Consider the following 17312-nt stretch of genomic DNA (forward strand, 5'->3'; position numbering starts at 1 on the left):
CCACATTTGAACATTTGAATTCACTGGTCTGGACATGTCATGCTACGATGACTTTTAAGAGCTTTTAACAATGTTGGAATTCACCCTCCCTTTTTGTTTTATCAAAAAGTATATTTAGAGTGATTCATTCATGTTTGAGTAATCTTTTTCGTCTTGACGTCATTGCTCTGAACGTCTGCGTTTGCACCAACCCAAGACACACGCCCTGAAAGCAACAAGTCCACAAGTGATTTGAGACTAAAATAATGATCAAAACGTGTCATAAACTGAAGAGCAGAGAAAAGACATGGCCGACATATTAAGTCATTTTCCTTATACCAATAAAACTAAAACATATTTTTATATATTTTGCTGTAAAAGCCAATATATTACTGTCCAACTCCATTCAACAACGACACTGACCTAAAGGGTGCAGGGTGCAGGGTCTGTGGACAGTAGCCTCCCCCTCAGAGGTGGTGGTCAGTGGTCAGAGGTCAGAGGTCAGGGCTCCTACAGGCGGGTTTTGATGGATCCTCATTGCCTGCAGTTTACAATTTGTGAGGAGAAAAAATGCGACTTCAGCAGCTCCACAAAACAGGCACGGTGAGGTTTATTTGATCGCACAGCAGATAAACGTAACATATGGCCGAGTGCGTGCGTCCTCTTAGGCATGTGGTGAAGCAATAAACACACACACAGACACATATATATATACATATCTGCAGTAGTGAAGCAATAAACATTTATATATCTGCAGCGATTTATTCTAATGTCATCACAACACACCATCATATGTTGAAACTAAATGCAATGACTTTGAATTGGTTTTCCCACAGAAAATAATCAAAAGTTTAATTGTATTGTCATATTTTGAAGGCGTCTGATTCATTTTTCAATTGTTTGGAGCAAAGAGCAATAAAACATTGTGTACATTGTGTTGAATCAATAATGACTTTGTGTCAATCATTAGTTATTCTTTGTGTTTGTGTCTTTCCCAATCGTAGTGACATTTTAACTAGCTGTTAATCACACAAAACGTATCCTATATTAGGCAGTGGTTAAAAGTTGTGCATCGATTATAGACCAAACATATCTAGATTTGAAAAAGTATGACAAAAGGCAGTGATAAGTACAAACTTTTATTGTCATTATTGCCATCAGTCAACCTCCCGAGTCTTGACGTAACGCATCACAAAAACATTATTATTTTGTTCCTGATAATTACAAAAACAGCTTTAAGTTAACAAAGCCTTTCAAAACGATTCAATTAAGATATTTTTATTCTTATCTACAATCCTCATATCTTTTAATGTCGATTTCCGGTTGTTCTGATAACATGAAAGAGCCCCAGTGTTCAACATTGAAAGACAAACCTGAACATTTGCATGGATTTGATCAAAATTTCCACCACGACGGTTTTATTTCTTTGTTACCAGACCTCATTATATGTTGGTCTTATCACCAGCGTGTCTGGTGCAGCCTGTAATTGTGTTTTATCTACGCTACAGTGATGCCTTCTGTTCCCTCGGAGGTGCTCTACGACCTCTGACCTCACGTCTTGTTGGACCAGCAAGTGGCACATTCATTTTTTATTTACGCGGTACATTTACCGGCCAATTCATCGACACCCGTTTAGCTTCAGGATGGCCGCCGTGATAGGACGAGGAGCTTGGATTAGAGCCTCTGTTCCTCACCTTCACTGTGGCTCAGAATCAGACGTTACACTTTCTCAGTTGAAGTGGGAGAATAGTTTACTTCTTACTTTTCATACCTGAGTTCACAACAAAGTGGTTGTTATTCCCAATATTTGAAGGATTCTTCTGGTGAAGGTTGTGCCATCTTCACCTCTCCATGGATGTATTCTTATTGCTTTAATTCGCCCAGAATGTTCCACAATTTGGCATTAAACTGGTCTATTTTGCATGTATTAAGTTATTGCTAAAAGAAAATGCTAAATAAATCCACAGATTTGTTTCTTTCTTGTTTCCATGGAGACATACATTTGATACCATATGGGTGGAACGTTCCAGAAAATCCATTTACATCTCCATGGCAACAAGCAAGGTGACAAGCCCTTCAGCAGGAAAGTGACAAAGTGCAGGTTGAAGCACTTGCACTTATGGTTTGAAAATGACCAGATGCGACCGATACAGTACATACAATACACTAGCAATGCCAAAAGTATTATTAAGTAGTAAGTAAGTATAGAAACACGATAATCATTTGAGCAAGTATCAGTATTAGAAAATGTGGTTATTTTTACTTTTGTGTTGAATGATTTTAAATGATCTTGAGCTTTATCCAAACTAGTACAAGACAACACTGATCAATGCAGAAAGAACTGATATGTTTAGATGAAAATGTCAGTCTTGTTGTTCTGTATTATAAAAAGTCTATTATCTTCAACCTTTAACTAAAAAAATGACATGTTAAATTATCACTGTGGTATCGAGACTCAAGTATAATCCTCTGTAAATGGAGTTTGAAATGCACCGAGACAACACAACACGACACAACACTCTCTCGCTCACTCTCTCGCTCACTCGCGGTCCCAGCCTCCCGTTATCAGTTTACAGCGGTGCTACTTTGCGGCGCAGGACTGGCACTTCTCCTGGCCGTGCGGGTAGCAGGCCTGGCAGCGCAGGTCACTTATGGACTCGTTGAAGCGGTTGGCCAACATGGACAGCTTACTGCCGTGACACAGGGAGCAGGGAGCGCAGCCCGAGCCCCCACACTGCTGACAGCTGTCGGGCCCCTGCACACAGACCAGAGCGCGGGGTTATCGAGGGAGTCACACGGGGGAGTCACATGGGGGTGTCCCACGGGGGAGTCACACAGCGGAGTCACCCAGGGGAGTCATACAGGGGAGTCATACAGGGGAGCCACATGGGGGAGTCACACAGGGGAGTCACCCAGGGGAGTCACACAGGAGAGTCACATGGGGGAGTTGCATGGGGGAGTCACATGGGGGAGTCACACAGGAGAGTCACATGGGGGAGTTGCATGGGGGAGTCACATGGGGGAGTCACACAGGAGAGTCACATGGGGGAGTTGCATGGGGGAGTCACATGGGGGAGTCACACAGGAGAGTCACATGGGGGAGTTGCATGGGGGAGTCACACAGCGGAGTCACATGGGGGAGTCACACAGCGGAGTCACCCAGGAGAGTCATACAGGAGAGTCACACGGGGGAGCATTTGCCACATAACATTAATTAATAAACAACAATGAACATTAAATAACTACAGGATATATATATATATATATATATATATGCTGACACAGTCTCTTCATTTAAGTCCAGGCTTAAAACGTTCCTCTTCGAAATCGCTTATGGTCAGACTAGTTAGGAACAGAAATATAAACCCACAGCTTTAGCTACGCTGCCCTAGGAGTAACTGTGCTGGGGGAAGTATGACAGCTTGAGCACTGTCCTCTTCTTCTGACTACTTATGCTATCAAACAATATTTATTTTTAATTCCACTTGCAAACTGTTCACCGCCTTCTTTTTCTTTCTCTCACTCCTGAGGACCTGTAGACCCAGATGTCCCTCCGACGGTCCCTCATCTGCCTGAAGAGTGGGTCCAGCTCCAGTCTCCCTCGTGTCCGTCTGTCCATCTGTGAGAGTCGGATCTCTCCTTCACTGGAACTCCTCCAGGTTTCTACGCTTTCTTATGTTAATTGGCGAGTACACTCAGTGACATGGCATGATCATAAATGTATTGTGTAGTATGTGTACACGACAACACAAGAGTCATCACATTTACTGTACCAGCAATAGCAACTTTGACCTACAGCACATGCAATAAACGCTCTTTATAGGACCAGGACAATGTGGCCCTTATGAGGAGCTAATTTAGAGCGTTGGCAGGTTAATGCAGAGCCGGACAGCCATTTTTACAGCCATCTGCTCATTACATACAGATTTACAATGGGAACAGCTGACTGGACATTCATTCTGCAGGACAAGGAGTTGGCAGACAATGGGGAAGTAGAAACAGATGCATAAATCTGTCTTCAGGCTTGTGGACTTATCCACATTGAAGTGAACTTCTTAGCTGTTTTGTGGATATCTACTTATATCTAATGTATGCGGTTTGAACCCTAATTTATTCAAACAATACATGTTCCATTCTAGTGTCAACACCATCAATTCAAATAAATACATAAGATCAAAAGAAGGAAAGAAACTGACAGATTATATATAAGGTCTGACTTACCAAAACATATGATATGAAAGATTATAGTCCTTTAGGGACTCTTTTCTGTGAACAGCCTCAAACCAGGATGTTCTGTGTTCTGCAAATCTACCACTAAAACCTCCATATTTCCACACGTCATTGTGATGTATAAGCTTAACATTACTGTCCCAAGCCTGATAAAAAGTGAAGTGGCTCCATCAAAGCTGTGTTAAGTGCATCCTCACAACAATCTGTGGCTTCAAATGTGTTTCAATAAATGGCAATTGGTGAAAAAGGTTCCAGACTCAAATGCATATATTATAATAAATACTTATATTGAGTACTGAAAGTCAGGGTTGCCAATCGTGTTTATCTTTCTCAAAAAAGACAAAATGTTTGCAGGTGAAATGACGGGATTTGGCGAATACATCGGGAACTGCAGCACATTTCCTTGATGTTGGCATTACTTAAAGCTTAGGAAGATCAAGCCTCTAATGCCGAAAAACCACGTGATTCACGGACAACAAACCTTCAAAATCAGATCTCCAGTTGTGTTGATCTCCACTGCATTTCTGATGAAATTAGAACCCAAATTGTTTCATGAATGTGACTGAGAAAACGTTCCACAACGATCTAAACTGATAAAGGAGCGATCGCTTATTCCAGGATCCATCGAAAACTTCTCAGACAGTTTGTATCCACTCTATTTTTTTACATTTTTCACGGCGCTCACATAATCCGATTTGTACCTACTATAATGGAACGTAATGTGCCGTGAACGCAGTGCAGCCACAGACGGTTTTAAAGACATCAGACGGGAGCAAATATGAATCCAACCAAATTAAGAAAAACAAGAGTAAAGTCATTTGCCGTGAAAGAACGATAAACCCTTGGAGTGAGGTGACATAATGAAAAAATCTTGACTTCTCCGCTGCAATAAAACGGCAAAATGATACAATGCGAGAGGCGGGAGGACACTGGGGCCCTGTAATCGAGTGTGGCTGTAATAGCGGGGTGGATTCTTGCAGGACGAGCGTGAGTGGTGCGAGGGAGCTCCAAGGACAGTGAGGAAAAGTGTGGACTCATCGGGAGAGTTGGCAGATAACACATGGACAATGGCACCGCGCTGTTGTCCGGCAAGTACAGACATGTTAAAGTATAAGTGCAAGACACGACACAAAGGCATTGTGGGAAATAACCGTCCTTTTGTGTACAGTGAAGGTGATTTATACTCTTGTTGTACAATGTATCATGACGCTTCATTATTTATTTAAACTTGTTTCAATATAGAGCGCTTTCTGTAATCTTTAGTTTGTATGTTTAGTATATGCAGTATGTAGCCTGTGTGTGGAGTGAACTTTATAATGCATTTTGCAACAGAATACTGAATACTTTAAATGTATTTAGTAACATATTCAGTTACATGGTCCAATCGCAGTACTGTATTATAAATACTTAGAATACTTCCATGATTGGTTGTATTATTTTACAGTGTGAAAAAGCAACAAACAGTAGAAATAAAAACATTGTTATGCATTTATCAATCACTAATTACAGAAAAATAAGAAAAAATGCTGTTATTTACGCTAATAACTAATACTAGTATGCATAATCAGATACTGCTATGTAGTCCTCTGATTTGAGGAAAGTAACTGTATTCTTCTGATTAAATGAAAGAATAACGGTATCAGAATACAGTTACTTGCAGTATCTTTTGTACATGTATCTAATACTTTCCAAGCCTGTATGTAGAAATGTATCTGTTTTAGTGGCTGAAGAGGTCAGTGCAGAGAAGTAGCCACATCTCTGTCAGCGTGTTTTAGTGTTGAATAAGATAAGATCGATAACAGAATCAGAAAATGCATCGGAAAATCAATGTGTTTTGTTTTTTAAAGTTTGAGCTTCAGAGCCGCAGCAGGACATGGTGCTACTGTGATGGTCAATAAAGATGCACACTGGACATAAAAGTCATTGACACTCTGGAGGTCCATTAGGCCAGGGCCCATTACCTTGCCCTCTGCGTGTTTCCGCTCTCCCTCCTCTCTCTCCTCTGATGACCGGGTGCTGGCCGCTCGCCTCCGCCTGCTGCCCCTCTCTTTGGCCTTGGGGTGCCCGTCCTGCTCCACAGTGGGTGCCCCGTGCAGCCTCTCGGTCTCGGGCTTTCGGGGAGGAGCTCGAATGATGCGCAGGTTACTGGTGTAAATGATGATTTTGCCAAAGTCCAACACTGTGTTCTGAAAGCCAAAAAAAACAAATATGGTTTATTTATCAAGAATAAATACTCGCTTCTACTAATGCGGGTATCGGATATTTGCAGCTGTCTTTATACCACTTGTTAAGGATCATTTTTGTGAATGTGAGTGTGCAGAGTGGTTCCAGGCTGCTGGAGGCAATATCAGCAACTACAGGCTGCACAACATGGAACAACAAAGTGTAAACTGCAGGGCTGACACGCTTTCACTTTGAGGCTTTTACAGTTACAACTCAACACCTTCAAATCAAATCAAATCAATTTATTTTTGTAAGGCCCAAAATCACAACAACAGTTGCCTCTGAGGGCCACAGGGAGAAATGAATCAACAATGTCTGTGGTGGCGAGGGACGATGTCCCAGGGTCCTCTGTCCTTAGACTCTCCTTCTCGGCCAGGAAAAACTACAAAAAAACCTCTTTGGGAAAAAAGCGTAGACCTTCACATGAATGGTGTTCTCGAAGGTTTGGAATATCAATTATTATGAATGAAATCGTATGAAAATGTTTGTTGTCAATCTGATTAATTGCACAGTGTTTTAACTTATTGTCTTTCTTTAACAAAAATAAAACCTTCTCATTAAAAAAAAAAAAAAAATATATATATATATATATATATATATATATATATTAAAAAAAACTAAAACATTTGAATTATTTCACATATCTAAATAAATGTTCCTTTTTCTGTGCCCTATAATATAATTCAAGTCAGATTCATTGCGTTCAAGGCCCTTCATTGCCGCTTGCAGGTGTTACACTTATAGTGACATATAAACTGCTCGGGTTGGCCAGTGTTTTTGGTGAAATATTTGGCCTAAGTCAATCATTTTAGCTTCATTGTTCAACCACGGAGCGCGAACTGTTCGATCTCCACGGCATCTTTGGTTTGTTCAAAAGTCCCTCACAGTTTCACACTCGTAAACATCAGCTGTCGAGTGACTTAAAGATTTTACGTGTGAATTTAACCACATGATATCAGCGCGGCTCCTCCTTCTTTCAGGTAAAACCTCCTGCGTAATCTAAAACACACCCTAAAACACAATCAATCTACTTCAATTCAAATGTAATACGTGTACCTAATGAGAATATATTGATTATACATGGAAATTACACACACACACACACACACAAAAATGCATCTAATAACGTCCACAAGAAAAGCGATATTGTATAGTTTGTAGTTGTCAGACTTGTGTGCTGAGCTGCTTTCTCGCCCTCATTTGAACAGAGGCAGAAGTCAGAGCCCGGAGGTGTGTTTCTTACTTTGGCGTCTCCCTCGTCGGCGGCGCTCTGGCCCGCAGCCGCCTTGTAGCTCCCCACTCCTCGGTACACGTTTATCCTGTGTGCGATGAGGCCCGTGGGGGGTAAGGCGCCTGCGGTCACACAACAATAGCCTGTCAGCCAGAGCACGCACGGAGCCGAAGATATCAAAGATGTCTAGACGTATACGGGCGGGATCAAACAGAATATTTTAAAAGTAATCACAAAATTTGATGAGCGGCTCTTTAAAGTTTGAATGCAGTTCGGAGCGGGATAGATTGTAAAGTGAGAAGTGCACGTTTACTTGAGTAACATCTTGTTTTACTTGAGTATTTTGAGGTGACGTTAATGTTTGGCTACGCTACCCACCTTTGTGTATAGTATAGATTACAAAGTTACAAGGAAAAGAGCTCAAAACCCGATGGGCGATCTCAAAGTTAGTCCTTCACAAATTTTGCACCAAATTTATGGTAAAGAGTACCGTATTTTCCGGATTATAAGCAAACTTTTTACATAGTTTTATACTCCGGAGCGACTTATATGTGATATTATTCGTTATTTTCACACTGACAACCACAAGAGGGCGCTCTAGGCTCTAAGCGACGCAGAAGAAGAATCTGCACTTCCTCTACCTCTGGAGTTTGTGGAGTTGTTTAGAAGTGACACAGAGGAAGAAGAATTCAGTGGATTTAGTGATCTGGGGTAAAACTGATGCTTTGGTAAACTTGTTAGCATGTTCTTTATGCTATAGTTATCTGAATAACTGTTCATATGTTACGTTAACATACCAGACACTTACCACAGTTCTGTCTGTGCCTCATGTAGCTGAAGGTGTTAGCGTTAGCATACGTCATGTAGCTGAAGGTGTTAGCGTTAGCATAAGCACACCTATTCACCATGTTCTCTCATCTGTTATTATTTTAAACTGCATTTCAAGATGAAATGTCTTGGTCTTGGATTTTATCAAATACATTTCCCCCAAAAATGCGACTTATACTCCAGTGCGACTTATATGGGTTTTTTTTCTTCACTATCATGCATTTTTTGGGTGTTTTTTGAGTGTACGGTAAGTATTAGGTTGATGAAGGAAACCAGAGCATAAGGAAATCTTGAAAAACCCTCGACGAACAGAAAAAATGCTGTAATCCCTCTTGTGAAGTGTGATTACAAACTATTGAACCGCTGTACTGCCATTGAATTATGTGTTATTCTCTATCACACTGGAAATGCATGATGTATTGACGTTTTTATATTTCTGATTCACAGTTTTGTTGTTTTGCCTTTTCCTAGAAGATAAAAACGCACAGTGACTAGGCCTCTGAAACCTTTATAGTTACATGGCTGTTGTTCAATTTGCTCGTGCGCCACCGCTGCTCGTTTCATAATCACATCCACATTCATCATGCTCCGTACAAACACTCGTCGCTCACGGAGAGGTGTAATTTCACCAACACATGTAGAGCCAATCATGGATGTCATTTTATGGAAATCCACTTCCACGCCTGGACTATTTCACTGCGGAAGATCGTGTCACCGCGCTTTCCCCATCGCAAATATTTTTTTCGTAGTTAACTTCTGACACTATCTAGATTCCTCAGCCAATTAGAAGGCGGGCAGCGTCATTGTTGGCCCTGTGGTTAAAGACACGGTTTGGGGCCCTCGAGATCCCTAGTTCGACTCCTGCTCCCATCTAGAATTTTTAGATACATTTCCCCCCCCCCTTCATCTCCTAACTACTACAAAAACTAGATAAGATAAGATAATCCTTTATTGTCCACACATGGGGAAATTTCATTGATACAACGCAGTAGATACAGAGGAAAAGGACAATAGAAGAACTCTTATAAACAAAAACTCCTATAGACAAAACGGGGTTAGGTTTAGGGTTAGGGGTTAGGGGTTAGGTTTGGAGGTTAGGTTTAGGTTTAGGGGTTAGGGTTTAGGGGTTAGGGGTTAGGTTTAGGGTTAGGGGTTAGGGGTTAGGTTTGGAGGTTAGGTTTAGGTTTAGGGGTTAGGGTTTAGGGGTTAGGGGTTAGGTTTAGGGGTTAGGGTTAGGGGTTAGGTTTAGGGTTAGGGGTTAGGTTTAAAGTTAGGGTTTCGGGGTTAGGTTTAGGGTTAGGGGTTAGGTTTATAGTTAGGGTTTAGGGATGAGGGGTTAGGTTTAAAGTTAGGGTTTAGGAGTTAGGTTTAGGGTTAGGGGTTAGGTTTAGGGGTTAGGGTTTAGGGTTTAGGGGTTAGGGGTTAGGGGTTAGGTTTAGGGTTAGGGGTTAGGTTTAAAGTTAGGGTTTAGGGGTTAGGGTTATTTATTTTATGGTCAAACACTAGCTAGCATGTCCATCGTCATTCTCTATTTAGTTCATTCACGCGTTAGTTCAGGTTCTGTGGCGCTGCGATCTCCCGGGAGCGGCGAACACGGATCTATTCTGGGTGGGAGGAGACCAGATTTTAAGTCAACTCCCACCCAGAAGCTGCTCGTCTTCTGATTGGCTGAGTGTCTGAAGTTAACTACGAAAAAAATATTGGCTTTCCCGATCGCCCACCTAAACCACACGTATTGAAGGCGTGTAAACCACAGCGCACCCTGGTGGTCTCCTCCGGACCCGTCTTCAAAGCCACAGTACTGGTCCATTTCCAGGTGGCTGGGTGGGATCTTCCTGTGGACAAAACTGTGCGGATACTTCTCCGCCGGACTTTCCAGCTCCTGGCCATCCTCGTACACGTGTTTGAGCACTCGGCCGCTGTACGACGACGCCAACTTGAACCGCACCTACGTTTGGAATCGAAGAAACAGAAGAATACTGAGAGGTACTCACAATGTAGCAGCAACCATAGTCTAACGCATTTATTTTGATTTGCAAAAAGCGATAAATGAACAGGAAACTCGGCATATTCATGATGAGATGGGTGCGCAGGGTAAATGGGATCCAACCGTCGAACTGTAAGAATGCGCTACGGATAAAGAGAGTTTGTGTTATTTGTAATGTTTTTACATTTTTTAGTACATCTGTTTTGCAATAAAATGTTTTAGAACTTAAAATAATGAATCCTACTGAGAGCATGCTTCACTTTGTATCTGTGAGGCGTCTCATCAGGAGCTGTGTTAACTACTGGCATCAGAAGGAATTACAAAGCGGAAATAAACAAAAGCTAGCTTGTCTCTCGCATAACGTAAGCACAGAGTTGTAATCACGGTAATGTGATTTGAAAGCGTAAACGCTCAAATGTCTGGCGATGATTTATGGATTCATGATTAAAAAACAGCACAGAGAGGACTTACTAAACAAGATTCATCAAACAAGCGTGAATTAAGCTAAAAACAACTCCAGGAATGTTTTTGATGAGAGAACAATGTTGGTTCATGGGTAAAGGCTAAAAAAAAAAAAAAAAAATGTTGCATAATGAGTGTCCATAGATACAAGCGGGTGGTGTCATCATGCCAGGCCAGATCTGTGGTGTGGCAAGCCCTCTCGCAGAATTTTTCAAGGTATTAAAACAAAAATAGTGTAATTTAGCAGTACTAGTTTATCATTACAGACAGTCTTTATTTTTTACGTGAGCAACATTTTACAGAATAATGACGAACAATTATGACTACCTTCCTGGGGCTCGTGTTCTCGTAGCGTTGGTCCAGTTTCCTCTGCAGCTCCTCCATGACCGAGCTGGACTTAGAAGTGAAAGACTAAAGAAAACACTTCAGTTCATCAGCTGGACTCCCGCTGCGATCAAAGTACCTCCAAAAATAAGCAGAAAAAGCCCAGGTCCTGCTCCCTTAGTACCACATGAAGTACATCATATCCTTTGGAGTGCACTGCCTCGGCGCCGGGGCAAAGCTGCCGTTTTTGGGCTCCCATCTCTCCATCTCCACACTTAATTATTCACAGCAGGATCGTATTTACATAGACAGAGGCAGAGGAAACCAGAAGCTCAGTCATCAAATAATAATGCACACAGAGGAGGCTGAGCGAGTATGCAGTGGACGGTGAAGTGCTAAAAGTCACTGTGACGTTTGATACTTGTTGTCCTCCGAAGACCGGGGTTTTTTTGTGAGGAGGATTTCAGCAACTTTCTGCCTGAGAGAAGTGTTAAAGTGGTGAAGAAATGTATTCAAACTGAAACAGAAAATCCTCTGAAATAAACATTTACATTTTAAGTACATTTTAACTCCTTTTCAGCATTGCTATATACTTGTTAAAACATTAAAGGTGCAGTATGTAACTTTACGGTTGTGGGGTTCTGCTCAAAGCAATAACATCTCCATGACCTGCCTTGTTGTCATGGAGATGTTATTGCTTTGCTTACAGTGTTCCCCAGTAGAACATTAACATTATATACCGTGCATTTTTTCGATTACATGTGTTTTTATTGCTCCAAAACTACCTTGAATAACACGCTTTCTCCAGATCTGATCTGCAGCTTTGCCTGGTGATGCCATCTGCTTGTCTCCATGGAGATAGATAAATGTAATTGCATATGGTGGAAAATGTCATGCAAAACATTAAATTCTCCTTGGAGAATTTAACACAATTTTACTTCAAGGAATTGTATAATGTAGAATAAAAAGTGAAGCAACAAATCCAAACTTGTTTTTACAGTGACAACAAATGGAATAAAATGCAATAAAATGGAATAAAATGCAATAAAATGGAATAAATATGTTCACCTCATATTCATTTATTTTGCATGCATTGTGTACATACATTTTGCCATCTCTAATTTCATCTAATTTGTATTTTGTAGACTTAATTATCATCCCTGTCCCCTGCATTTAAGCCATTCTTCAACCAGTTCCTCGGAACATTCTGTCAGGAGCAGTGAGCGCCCGCAGAGCAGTGCCCGCAGTGAGCGCCCGCAAAGCAGCGCCGGGGGAACGCGCTCCAGATATTTTGCCTGCCGGAGCTCGGTCATGATTCCAAGCTGGAAGATTAGCCCACTGCATGTTTTGGATTAATGACAAAAAGGGAGCGCCTGGAGGAAACCCATCCAGACACAGAACAGACAAACTCACACAGAAACTCACCAAATATAAAGTATCCCATACAGTAGGTCATGGGCTGTACTCAAAATATCATCTTGGCAAGACGCGTTTCAATACGGAGATGCGCATTTTGTCGTGATACTGTAAAACAAGGGGTGCACGGTGGCAAAGGCGGTTAGCGCTCTTGCCTCCCAAGAAGGAGATCATGGGTTCAACCAACATCACATGATCTCTCTGGGTGGAGTCTGCATGTTCTCCCCGTGTTACCGTGGGTTCTCCGGCTTCCTCCCACCGTCCAAAGACATGCATGTGTTAGGTAAAATTGGTGACTCTAAATTGGCCCTAGTGAATGAATGTGAGCGTGAACTGTCTGTAATGTCTATGTCTCTGTGTTGGCCCTGCGACAAGTTGGCCACTGTCCAGGGTGTACCCCGCCTAAGGCCCGAAGTCACTGGGATAGGCTCCAGTCACCCGCAACCCCAAAAAGGGAACAAGCGGTAGAAAATGGATGGATGGACTGTAAAACAATTTGAAATGGATAAATTCAATACAAAACAATGGACAAAATGGGACAATTTTTTTGAACATAGTGTGCTCTTTTCTTTGGATAAAACCACTTTAAAAAAAAACTTTCAATTTTTATTCTTTACTGATTCTGAGGTCCCGCCCAGCCGTATCTTTTACTTTTAGTTTTTTTCTTTGTATATGACAGTTCTTGTTGTTTTATGTTTGAAAAAATGTTGTAAATTCATAATAAATTGCTGAAATACACACATAACCCTGTAGACAGCTGCATTAAAGCTGAAAATGAGACTTATTCATCTGACAATATTGTAGTCTGACATTAAAGCCATTGTGAACATGAAATACCAATGAATTTATTATTCTACATAACAAAAACTACATTTTAGTACACTTTTAACACTGATAGTAAAGTACTGGTATATCCGTGCAACAGGAAATACATCGTATCAAGCTCAGGTTATTATTTTGTGGACTGGAAAAAAAAAAGAAAATCCAATAAAATCAACCAACTTGACAACGAAATGTGCTCCTTGTTGTTGACCGCGCATCATTCTGCACATCAGTGGCCCTGCACCAATCAATCTTCAAATAACCTCAACAAACAAGTCACATCGGTGGGGCTAAAGACGGTTTATGTGGAACAGAGTGGCTGAAATGGAGTGAACAGGTCCCGGAGGAGCCCCATCCCTCCCGCCTCCTCCGCTGACCGAGGCTGGAGTTAATCAGATTGCAGAACAAGCAACTGGATTCAGCCGAGCGAGAAATTGTTTTGGGCTCAACGCGGTGAAGAAGCCTCTTAGCGCGACAAGGATCCTCGCCGCCTCCACTTTAAACCGACCCGTCTTCTTATTAGCGCCACATGTACACTGTATCATCTCCATTATCTCAAACTCACGGCAAACCTCGTACGCAGTGTCACTTAATGGACGAGCACGGCAACGGTAATCATTTGTATACTTTATTTTAAATTAAGAACATAAAATCAGCTCAATCGAGAATGTGATTCAAGCAATAACAATAATGTCGTCATATACGAAACTAGCTACGAAGTTCCAACCCACTTTTATTTAACATCATTTTGAGGTTTAGTCGCTCGAGGATCAATACTTTGTTCGGAAATGATTCTCTTACATTTACCGTATTTTCCGGACTATAAGTCGCACTGGAGTATAAGTCGCACTGGAGTATAAGTCGACAAAAAATGCATATTAGAGAAGAAAAAAACACTTAAGTCGCACTGTATGTATGAAATGCGGTTGCAAGTGTGAAAATAACAAATAATGTCACTTATAAGTCGCTCCAGAGTACATGTGTATAAGTATAAAAATAAGTATAAGTCGCACCGCGGCCAAAACTATGAAAAAGGTGCAACTTATAGTCCGGAAAATACGATACATACAATTTATAACACTCTTGCGGTTCTTCCCTGGCGGCCTAATACCAATGATTTAATTCACAAACAACTGATGGTTATCCGCCTGTGGTGACAAACTACTATCACTATCTACTAATTAATAATCCGAATTTGACATCTAGGAAGGAGGTTATCTTGTTGTTTTGTCTTGCACATAATATTACTATATTTGTTGTTTATGACCCCAAACCGTCGGCAGCTGTACCGCGGTTTGCCCAGGGGTGGTAGTTTGTGGTACATTTAATTGCTTTCCTGTGGGGTCTTGCCGCTTCAGCGCGAACGTACAAATATTTCACTTCAAAAGCCGCACCTCTTCAGCGTTGTGCTTCACATTCTGAATACTGTACATCTTCCACTGCTGTTTGGGTTGAGCAGTGTTTTATGTCATTGGCTACATTTATGTACAAATCAGAAAACTGGAGCAGCCAATAATTAGAACTGATTATTGGAACGTTTTTACGGAAACAAATATTTTAATATCGATTGAAAATGAACATATTATGCATTGTTGTGGTTTTAATTTGCCTTTAAACACACTTTGGTCACCACAGGATCAGTATGCGTTTTCTAACGTCAAATATTCTAATCTAATTGGAAAACACCCTTTGCAAATTACGCCTCTGTTTCCAGTTAGATGATTGAAAAAAATAAAGAGTCCTTAGGCAACGTGAACGCTATGCTAGTAAATCCATGCGTTTGTCGTGAACACAATTTGACAGAAGAATGTAAAGAAACTGTGTGAGCGCTCGAAAACGACAACGTTGCAAACAGGACTGACAAAACAACAGTGAATAAATTATTTTTTGTCCTTTAAATCAGTCCGTTTTAAGCTCCTTTTTCATATAGTTTAAAACTGTAATAAACCCATAACTTAACTGCCCTGAAATGAACAAAATGTATTTTCATTTTGTCCAAAATTCACAAAAATGAATTAACAAACTGAACGGTTAGTCGTCCGTAGTATTTGAACAGAACATAGATCAATCATCTTTGGACAATAAGAAAAATACCTCTGAAGCAAAATTGAAACACCCAACATGAACAGTATGACCTGCCCTTTTCAATCCACTCCAAACGTTGCCACCGGAAACCTTTTTCAAATGAAACCATTATCGCGCCTGTCTCTGTGTGTCTTTATTCTGGTGCAGGGGCAGATGTGATTTGTACGTTTGGTGCGGTGCCCTGGGGCAGCTGACACGTCGTCAGTAGGAGCCCAGTGACTGGAGAGATGGATGGTTACTCTGAAACTCAAGCAAATAGGATTCAAACAGGAAGAATAGGAATATGAAGAGCAATTTCTCTACTGGCGAGCCCGATGTCACTCTATTTAAAGGGCACGAGAAAATACCAGATGGCAAAAGAGTGAGAGAGAGGGCTTTTGTATGTGCTATGTGTGACCGGGGGGTTGTCGGGTGAATTCCTGCTCTCGTATTGTGTCGAGTTGCTGAAAAAGACTCCACATAGGCAGACACTCATTCAATTACAGGACTTAACTGCTAGAATTGCACACAAAAAAGTCCTAAAAACCATCAGTAGGTGGCAAGGCATGAGCCGGGGGCCACGAGATGACTTGGAAGATGTTGATTTTATAATTATGACACTTATTTTTTTTTTAAAACAGCATCTTTTTGTGAAATTGTGTCAAATTACTTAATAAGTCACTCAAATAAACACTATTAAACCTAATTTGAAACGTTTTGGAATTTGAAACGATCACTGGCGACTGTTTATTTTAGCAGTGAGGGTCCCGGATCTTCGTTACAGTGAGAAGTCTTTAAACACCCTGTTATTTTGCAAGTTCTCCCTCTCAGAAATGATGGAGGGGTCTGAAATTTTCTCCTGGGTGAATTTCCACGGCGAGAAACAGAATCTAAAATCTGTAAAATCCTATTGTATGATTTTTGAATAATTTATTTGTGTGTTATTGCCTCAAATTAGTAGCTCTAGAAGTTTGTCTGCCAGAAGGAAATCTAACTCCAGACAAGAAAAAAAATCAAACAGTAATGAGGAGAATAATAGAACTGAGATTGTTTTTTCAGAGAATATCAGAATAACATAAAAATAATAGGCAACAAGCGGTAGAAAATGAATGAATGAATTAACATGACTAATAATCAATTAAATTCCAAATACTCATTTTGTTAAGGCAATACAAATGCGATGATAATAATAAAAGAGACTCGATCTTGCCCAATGACACAGCAATATACCGTAGTAATCACCGACTTTCACTTTGGTGGGTAAATGTGTCTTTTCCATAGATTGATGGCTTCGTGTGATTAGACTTTTTTGTTTTTTGTGAGAAATAATACACTGTAAATTTCACATACGTTCTTTTTGCAATAGCTCTTTTCAAATCAATGCTCAGCAGTTTGTCGCTCCTCTTTATAAATGCCAAAAAGGGGGAAAATATACAAACCCAAAAAAAAAACAAGAACTCCCCACACCACAAAGACGTGATTACGAACATCTTAATTACGGCGTGTGACATCAACACTGTGCTTAAGTTGGTGTGAAACCATGACACAGCAGAAAACTTCATGAATAAAAAGTGCTTATATTAAATAGCGCCTCTAATGCATTTACACTTCATTACCTTAATTAGCCTGTCCGTCGGATGAACGATGTCCACTGCGGCTCGTGTGCGTTTTTCATCATTTGCTGAGCGCCTGGTTGTGTGTGTGTGTGTGTGTGTGTGTTTTATCAGCCGTACACAGGGAACATAA

At 40.9% G+C, this 17312-nt stretch overlaps 1 protein-coding gene across 1 annotated transcript; it reads right to left on the reverse strand.

The window, feature by feature from the left end:
* Positions 1 to 2520: 2520 nt before the first annotated feature.
* LOC140360273 (glutaredoxin domain-containing cysteine-rich protein 2) lies at positions 2521 to 11384 on the reverse strand. The gene is made up of 5 exons (XM_072445481.1): positions 11268 to 11384; positions 10253 to 10439; positions 7676 to 7785; positions 6171 to 6395; positions 2521 to 2734 (listed from the first exon to the last, which is right to left on the reverse strand). The coding sequence occupies exons 1-5, from the start codon at positions 11322 to 11324 to the stop codon at positions 2561 to 2563; spliced, it is 753 nt and encodes a 250-aa protein (XP_072301582.1). The 5' UTR covers positions 11325 to 11384; the 3' UTR covers positions 2521 to 2560.
* Positions 11385 to 17312: the final 5928 nt, after the last annotated feature.

Source organism: Eucyclogobius newberryi, unplaced genomic scaffold (genome assembly GCF_026437365.1).
Source record: "Eucyclogobius newberryi isolate DKJ021-1_F unplaced genomic scaffold, fEucNew1.0.hap1 SCAF_15, whole genome shotgun sequence".
NCBI classification, from domain to species: Eukaryota; Metazoa; Chordata; class Actinopteri; order Gobiiformes; family Gobiidae; genus Eucyclogobius; species Eucyclogobius newberryi.